This window comes from Fonsecaea monophora (assembly GCF_001642475.1).
Source record: "Fonsecaea monophora strain CBS 269.37 chromosome Unknown Scaff142, whole genome shotgun sequence".
NCBI classification, from domain to species: Eukaryota; Fungi; Ascomycota; class Eurotiomycetes; order Chaetothyriales; family Herpotrichiellaceae; genus Fonsecaea; species Fonsecaea monophora.
The window spans coordinates 53,107-61,819 of NW_019174073.1; the positions used below are offsets into that span (position 1 = coordinate 53,107).

General features: G+C 52.7%; 3 protein-coding genes across 3 annotated transcripts; all 3 read left to right on the top strand.

Moving 5' to 3' along the window:
* Positions 1-548: 548 nt before the first annotated feature.
* AYO21_11079 (hypothetical protein) lies at positions 549-2,372 on the top strand (the record flags this gene model as incomplete). The annotated part of the gene is made up of 1 exon (XM_022660979.1): positions 549-2,372. The coding sequence occupies one exon, from the start codon at positions 549-551 to the stop codon at positions 2,370-2,372; it is 1,824 nt and encodes a 607-aa protein (XP_022506730.1).
* Positions 2,373-3,234: 862 nt separating this feature from the next.
* AYO21_11080 (hypothetical protein) lies at positions 3,235-5,187 on the top strand (the record flags this gene model as incomplete). Its single annotated transcript, XM_022660980.1, has 2 exons — positions 3,235-3,831; positions 3,946-5,187. 2 exons carry the CDS (start codon positions 3,235-3,237, stop codon positions 5,185-5,187), a joined length of 1,839 nt encoding a protein of 612 aa, XP_022506731.1.
* A 355-nt stretch (positions 5,188-5,542) lies between these two features.
* On the top strand, positions 5,543-7,204 carry AYO21_11081 (hypothetical protein; the record flags this gene model as incomplete). Its single annotated transcript, XM_022660981.1, has 1 exon — positions 5,543-7,204. The coding sequence occupies one exon, from the start codon at positions 5,543-5,545 to the stop codon at positions 7,202-7,204; it is 1,662 nt and encodes a 553-aa protein (XP_022506732.1).
* Positions 7,205-8,713: the final 1,509 nt, after the last annotated feature.

The following is an 8,713-nucleotide window of genomic DNA, read 5'->3' on the forward strand; positions in this document are numbered from 1 at the left end:
GTCTGTGGCTTCCTAGGGCAAGGTCTTTTCTTTTATCTCTTCAGTGTTCTTTTGCTGGTGATTTGGATCTTGCTTCACTCGTCTTGAATGATGCTAACGCAAGCATTGCCGATCTTGTTGAAGACGCTGAGGTAAGCCTCATCTCAAGGCGATCAATCTCTTGCGGTGTGCTCATAATCCACATAGCTGTGGACGCAGCTCGGATACGAGGCATCTCTGACGCGGTCGACTTGCAGAGGTAGTACCGAAACTGAGAGCGTCGTGGAATTGGACTTCAAACTTTGTGTAGGGCACTATCAACCTCCTGCACTAATACTAACCCAGGCCCCCAGGGTCAGAGGAATTTCGATTACCATTCATCCTTTCCCGTTGGAATTGCCCCGATAGAGTTGGACTCGGTGCGAATGCATCTACATTTTACAGGCGGGAACCCACTCAAACGAAGGAATGGTCCAGACGTTCGCCATCAGGATTCTCCTTTGAGTAGCCATCGCGCGGGCGAGAGTATACCCAACCCGCGGGAGAGGTCTAGCGTACGACTGCACCCCATGTCAACGAGAAGTATCACAGCCAAGTTGTCCTCGTCAAATGAACCGGCGTCATTAAAGGAGGCGTGTGACCAGCGACCGTTATTGGATGGAGGTGCCCTGTTTGCCCTCCTTGACGCGGGCGTGCGTGGCAGCATATGCTCCAAACCCCTCCGTTTGTCTGCAGGCGTAAAATGCCTAACTGATCAGAACGCATTCTCGCTGTGCGACTTTGCCCCAACAATATTCGTACCAAATTACGTCCAATGGTTTGAAGAGCAGGCCAGATTCATCCCGACCATTTCCAAATGCTTGGAGACTTTCCTCGGATTTTCGGAGCCTGGTGATCCACAACAGCAGTTCGGAGGATCCGTTGACTTGGGGTCTGGCCCTCACAGGGGAGAAAATTCTGCAAGGACCCTGCAGCAGGATCTCTGGTTCAGTTTCATGAAGGGCCTGCGATATCACGAATCTGCTCGAAGACTCCGACCTCTGCAGCTTCCAAGCAATAAATCACCTGAATCAATGCTAGATTGGGATCATCTTCTAAATATACCATGGCACGCCGAGGTGGAAGCGAAAGACAGATGGGAGCCTGAGCCTGATTCGGACGAACAAGCCATCGACCAAGACGACGATGTCGATTTGTTCCTCGAATGTGGGGTTCGGGATAATATATGTGGGAGCTACGTCGAACCGGTGACAGCAGAAGGTATCAATGGCGGTCGCAGTGGTGCACCAAATGCGTTGCATGATGTGGAACTCACAGGCGGTGGGCAGGGCCACGACGAAATACACGACTGCCCGATTGAACCCAACAGGGCTGCCCATAGGCCACCTAACCAAAACAGAAAGTACTCGGCCAGCCTGTCAGGGATAAGTGATGTGTCAATGCTCCTGGACTGCGAAGGACCTATAGACGGAAGGCGCATAATCAGGCAGTCAGGGGCCATTGGTGGACCAACCTGGCTTACTCAGAATGTCATCCGCATGCATCCGCTGAGGCAGCAACGCCATGGCATTCATCAAGTGGACCACGAGAACAGCCCATCCAGAAGGGACAGCTTATATGAGACGCCTGGCCTCGGCTGGTGGTCAGATACGAGCGATGCAAGCGAAATGCTTCTCGAAGACCGTCGTGACTACTATACAAACCCACGTCTAGCCGACTTCTGCTCATCACCTCTTTCCTTCAGCCAGGAAGGTTGTTTAGACGATTATCTCGACTTACCATACGACGGCAGCCAGGAGGATCTTGTTGGTGGCAGGACGATCCCCATGTCAACAAGCCAGTCCGGCGAACAATCGAACATCTCTCTAGCGGAGGTCCTTGGGAACGACCATTTATTGTGGCATATGTGGAAAAGGCGTGCAAGCGTGGCCCCTCGAGGGGAGGAAGACATTGTCGACATGAAAACACTGTATGCCACGGATCCAGACATGAAGTTGTTCAGTGCAAGATGGGACCTTGATCCGAGCGACATCAGTTCTGGGAGCAACGAAGACCCCATGCTACACGAAGCGTTGGAAGGCCGAACATCGCCTCGAGACAAAGCTCACTCCCCAGTGACACCCAATTCGGAAAGGCGATCGTACTTCACTCCAACACGGTCCTCGTCATCTTCAACCTATGTTGGGCGATCAAGTGCCGACCCCAAGCGACGGTCAAGTCTGATCAAGCGGTTTACTTGGGGAGGGCGGCAGACCAACGCCGACACAAGTACCCTGGATGTCGGCAAGTTGGAGCAAAGGACAATGGAAGTCAAAAGACGGAAGACTATGGATGACTATGACATGATGGACAGAGAGGCCAGCAACGATGACTCTAGCGACATGCTGTTTTGAAAGCGAGGTTCTGCGTGCCATACACTTTTCGGGCGTTCAAAATAGCGGAAAGGCCATGATCAAAGGACAAACGAGACTTGGGAAGGGCATCTGGGCGTTTTTGATCTCTTCGGCAACCTCCTCAGTGGATCTGAAGGACGGCTTTTTGCAACATGCATGCGCACAACAATGCTATACCTCGAGAAGGCAAGCAGTCAAAAGCGGCGGTTTTGGGAAAGGCACACGCTGTGCTGGATGTACTAACAGTAATAATGACCAACAGAAAATGTTTCCAACCTGTACATAGTCTATACCCGTAATGCATGAGAACATCCGCATGCGACATGATCACATACCTGGCATGCTCATGTGGATGAACCCCAGCGAATTTGCAACCTTAAGGGCACCAGAGGCACATACCAAGCGACCGAGCCACCTGTGCCCGTGTCTTCTGCAGTAAACGGGCATCAAACAGCGTCATGGCGTCCGCCAAGGGGCCAGTAGCAGGCGGTCAGGGAGTCCCCACCCCTAGAATGCCATGCGCCCAAGGTCGGCAAAGGGCTCCCCAGCTGTGTTCATTAGGCTAGAGGGTCCCCCAAGGTCCCCACCGATGGCCGCTAAAATTTTGCAACACGACATCATCAGCCGTCATGCCTCCTCACGCTCAACGCCCAGCAGCTTCCCATCCCATGCGCATCACCAGGTTTTGGATTGAACCACACCACAATCTGCATATGCTACGCTACGTTACCTGAATTTCCTAGCCTACCCTCCTCACCTCTCAGCCTCTTACTGGCTCTCGCCCCTCGTTGACAACTGGAAGCTTTTTGCAACGCAGTTGGCCCCCGTGCCCCTCCTCACTGGTCTTTTGTTCCTGGCATTTATGCCATCTGCAAAGCAGGCTTCTCCTCAACCTGCTCAGGAAGAAGTCCAGCAGCCGACCTTATGGCAGAAGAGTCTTAGTTGGATTCCTGGTACTCGACAGTTCAGAACACGAGCCAAACTTCTCTCCGATTCACGCGTACCTCTCCTTTACTTCGTCTCCGGCCTAGTCCTCGTTGGCGTTCTGCTCATTCAGTTTCTCACGTCAAGTGACGTCCAGCCGCGCCTTTGGGCTCCTGCTCCCTCTCCCGCGTCTTCACCTGCTCCTGCTCCTCCATATCCGACCCGAGATCCTCTGAGTCCGTTTGGTGACAGTGTCTACCGTCAAGAGGCGTACTTTGACTTGTTGGAACCGGGCACTCAGTGCAGACCAAAGTCTCCTTTCACTTCAGATCTTCCCGTTACACACGCGTTGACCAATATGGCGCTGGAGGCAGAGGCCAAGCGCCTGGTTGCACAATTTGAGTACACCGCCGAGGATGTGAACAAAGGTGTGAAGGAGTTCATTAGGGAGATGGAAGAGGGCCTGGAAAAGCAGGGGACCTCAATCAGTCAAATCCCAACTTACGTCACATCTGTTCCCAATGGCACTGAAAAGGTAGGAAGAGAAGCCATATTGCGATTCGGCTAACAGCAGTAGGGCGTCTATCTGGCCGTGGACTTAGGCGGTACCAACTTCCGAGTCTGCTCAATCACGCTACATGGCAACCAGTCCTTCTCATTGCAACAATCCAAAGTCGCCGTTCCGCGGGCTCTGATGGAAGCGAAGACGGCCCATGAATTATTCTCTTTCCTCGCCAAGCAGATCGAGTCCTTCCTGAAGACACACCACATGGACCACTTTGAGTCACACCGGAAGAAACCTGGCGAGGTCGAGTTTTTTGATCTAGGTTTCACTTTCAGCTTTCCTGTCAATCAAGTGGGCATCAACAAGGGTAAATTGATGCGGTGGACAAAAGGTTTCAACATCGAGGAAGCTATAGGACAAGATGTTTGTGACCTGCTGCAGAAAGAAATCGACGCATTGAATCTCCCGGTGCGAGTGGCCGCTCTCGTGAACGACACCGTCGGCACTCTGATGGCCAGGTCGTACACTTCTCCGGGCAAGACAAGTACATTGATCGGTGCTATCTTCGGTACCGGGACAAATGGCGCCTATGTTGAGAAATTGGACAGGGTCAAGAAGATGAAGGCAATAGACGAAGCAGAGGGCGGTGTTGCGAATTATGACTCGTCTACTGGGCTGATGGTCATCAACACCGAATGGGGTAGTTTCGACAATGCCTTGTCAGTCCTGCCTAATACTCCATACGACGTTGACCTGGATCGCGAGTCGGTAAACCCCGGCATTCAAATGTTTGAGAAGCGCGTGTCAGGGATGTTTCTCGGAGAAATCCTGCGGCGAGCTCTGCTAAGTCTCTACCAGCATCCTGATGCGGGAGTGGCCTTGTTCAAAGATGTGACCTCACACGACAATGATATTAGGAGTACAACCACAGTGGCTGAGGACAGTCCCCTATTTAAGATATGGGGTATCGATACCTCGTTCCTGTCCATTGTTGAGGAAGACCAATCGGACCATCTGCGTATCACCAAGCAGACACTCGAAAAGGAGTTGAAGGTAGAGGCTGCTTCAACCGAAGACTGTATTGCGGTCAAGATGCTCGTGCACGCGATCGGGAAACGTGCAGCGAGATTAAGCGCTGTCGCCCTGGCTGGAGTCATCATTTCCACGAACAAGCTACAAGAAGACGAGATAGTTGATGTGGGTGTCGATGGGAGCTTGGTAGAGTATTATCCAGGCTTCGAGGAATACATTCGCGAGGCATTCAGGGAGATTGAAGGTATTGGAGAGGATGAGAAGCGCATCAGGATCGGGCTTGCGAAGGATGGCAGCGGCTTAGGCGCAGCACTGATTGCGCTGGTGGCTCATAATGCCGACCAGCCCTTGTAGAATCAAATACAGCAGACAGCCGAGAGCGGATAGGCACTTGTATAATTGAGGCTCTGCATTGTCATGCTTCGTATTCATGGAAGAAATGGTCCGGTGACAATGGTCAATGAATCGCATTGCATTTGATTGCTGTGACCTGAGCGTGAAGTTCAAAACTCGAGGTCGAGTCGCTCAGTGGCTAAAATGTCCGCAGTTGAGAAATTCGGAGGGAGACTCTCGCACGATCACCATTCCCTGGCAATTATTCAGTGGAAACCAGCACCACTCAGCTACAACTCCCATAGAGTCTTCCCGTTGAATTGAAACGAAGATCCATTGACGCATGCGGATTGCTGCTCGCTGAAATCAATACAGCATGAGCGGTGACTTGCAGTCATGGGCGCTACCACGCCTTGGCCGCTTGTTGCCTCTGGATGATGACTCGCTCAAGGAAGTGATTGCCTACTCGTTGACCTTGTCTAAAGACGGCGCCGCCGAACACCTGAAGAACCTGCTTGGTGACTCTCCACAGGCCCTCGAGTTTATCTCGTCGTTCAACGCGCGACGAGGCAACGCGCAGTCCCCAGCGGCCGCCGTGGAGTCATCTGGGGTGCCGAAAGCACAGAAGAAAGGTCCCAGAAAGGGCAAACCTCCCCTCCACGCTGCAGGCCCGGTACGTCGCCCGGAAGGATATGGGGATGTCGCAGGTGGTTACACGAAACAGTACGAAAGCGATACGGACTTCGCCACGACTCACAGTCGACCGATCTCGAGAGACAAAAATGTGCCGTCAATGTCCTCGACACCCGATGCTCTGCAGGTGCCCCAAACAACATCTGGAGGGCGTACTTCCGGTTCTTCGGCTGCCTCTCGAGACACGTCACCAGGGAGGCACGCTCAGAAACTCCCTCCCTCGGCATCGGGCAACCTGATATCCGATTTCGGATTTGCAAATGTTCGCTCCAAACAATCTAAGAAGCCCGCGCATACGGGTCACTCTCAACCACAGTCTGGCACTTCTACGCCGCACAGGGGTGGTGCTACGACAACCGCCTCGAGCGTTGCGGACCTCACTGCCGCAATCGCGGCACTGGAGCTTTCTACAAATCCAACCCTGTCCACGCAAAGGCGAAAATGCCCTTGCAATGCTTCAATCCATCCGCTTTTCACGACGGCGCCCAACTGTCTGAATTGTGGCAAGATCATCTGCGCACTTGAAGGACTTCAACCTTGCTCGTTCTGCGATTCGCCCATACTGACGAAAGATCAAGTAAATGCTATGATCAAGGCACTAAAAGAAGAGCGCGGAATCGAGAAAATGGCTGTCCACAACGCCGGACAATCTCTCTCAGGGAGGGGCACACCGATTTTTGGGGCGTCAACCCCAGAGAGCGGGTCAGGCGATGAAGCCTCGTCTGCCGCAGCACGGGCACGAGCCCATCGAGATAAATTGCTGGCATTTCAGCGAGAAAACGCTCAACGGACTCGCGTCCATGATGAGGCTGCTGATTACGACGCCACTCTTACACCTGGGACTACGCAATGGATGACCCCCGTGCAGCGAGCTGCTGCGCTGAAGAAGCAGCAAAAGTATCTTCGAGAGCTGGAAGAAGCAAACCGGCCAGAGTGGGAGAAGCAAAGAACAGTTATGAGCATGAGTATCAAGAACGGTAAATTGGTGAAGACGTTTGAGCGGGAGAAAGCACCCGCTCTTAGACAGGAGAAGGGAGACCTTGCTGGTTCCGACAATGATGACATTGGAGCCGAAGATCAGCATCTAGCTCTGGAAGAGACTGGGCGGAAGGGCGCCTTCAGCAATAATCCTTTGCTTGCAAGTGGAAAGCTGATACGGCCGGTTTGGAAAGCACCAGGAGGTGGTAATGAGGACAAGGGCAAGGATCGGGAGACGGCCAGGAAAAGCGTCTGGAGAAGGGTACAGGACGACAATGACGACAACGAACAATGGATCCTGGATGGAGGATTACACGGTTATGGCACTGAGTCCAGGTTGATGGAGGAACAGCAAGAGGGCGGCTGAAGTAGAGCGCGAGTACAGCATGTGTCCTTGTAAGAAGAAAGCGAGATACCTCTAAAAGCAGCCTAGTGACGCTAAATGACGCTAAGTGGCTAGCCTCTCGCAGGAATGATTTTCCGACGTTGATCCGGAACCCGCAGCACTAACATGCAAGGGACAGAGAAACTTTTGTGCCACTAACGGTCAAGGAGGCAAATCCGAGGCGCGCGCCATTGCATGCAACCCCCATCCATCGTGATCAACATCTAGTCATTGAAACGAGTTTCCTGCAACATTCCAAGGTCGCTGCCCGCGCTCTCTACACACAACTATCGAGTTCTATTGACCTGTTGCCTCCCTTCACTGTCGCTAGCCTATACAACAGATCGGCAGTGCCTCCAACTGACACGCGAACCCCTCTCTCGCTACTGTCCCCCCGTTTTTTGTCCTACAAGCCACCGTCATCCCATCCCTGAAGGAATGCAGTTCAACCAGGCAACCCTACGATAGCCTCGATCCTGAGCAACTTCTTCTACACTCTACCTATATCTGAGCTACTAAGAGAGGGTTCCTATGGTTTAAAAAAAAAAAGAGCTGCTGTGATAATCAGCCACTCGGTCGGTTAAACTGGAATAACGTGCCCGCCCTCCTATCCTGGATACCACGCATCGACTATGCTGCGGACTGGTAGGACATTCTGCAGTATAAGCCGTCGCCTCAATGCTGGCCATTGACAGTATTCCTGTGCTGGGGTTCAGGGATATCAATCTCTCTAATATCATGGATCCTGAGTTGCCCCCAGCCACCAATCCCCGGACCATGCTCCGACCAGAGGATGCCTCACGATTAGGACGATCTCTTCGCCATGACGATTCCGACAGAGCTCGAGCCGCGAGCGAGCACACCAGGTTGAATGTTGAAAGAGGAGGCACCGCCCTGAATGCGGAGGATTCTTCCCCACAGGCGGAGGAAAGGACGGGGGCACAAAACAACGTCGGTCGCGAACCAGCCCTCTTGTCTCTCGAAGATACGACGGAATTGTTTCGGCGAAAGGTCGCGGATGCCAGACAAGATACCGAACATGCGTTGGCTGGAAGCGAGGCCGTCAGTGACGTCGTCAAGCCGAAACTCACCTTGGACCTGGGGCACTCCAACATCGCTAGATTGCCCGAAAGTGTGGTAGACCTTATCAAAACCGAGGTTGAACGGTTGTCGTTATCCCACAATCAGATCTGGCATATACCGCTTCGGTTCTCTGAATGCTCACACCTACGGTACCTCAACATTCGGTCGAACGTGTTCCGGGAGATTCCACGAGGGGTGTACAAGCTAGCCCAGCTGGAAATCTTAGATATCAGCAGGAACAAAGTCCGAAAAATCTCAAGCGACATCAAAAATCTGCGATCCTTACGTGTCTTCTCGGTCGTGCACAATCGGGTGGAGGATTTGCCGGTGGAGCTTTGTGAGATGACTAAGTTGCAGATATTGAAGATTGCAGAGAATCCCCTGCGGTTCAAGTTGAAGAAGATTGTG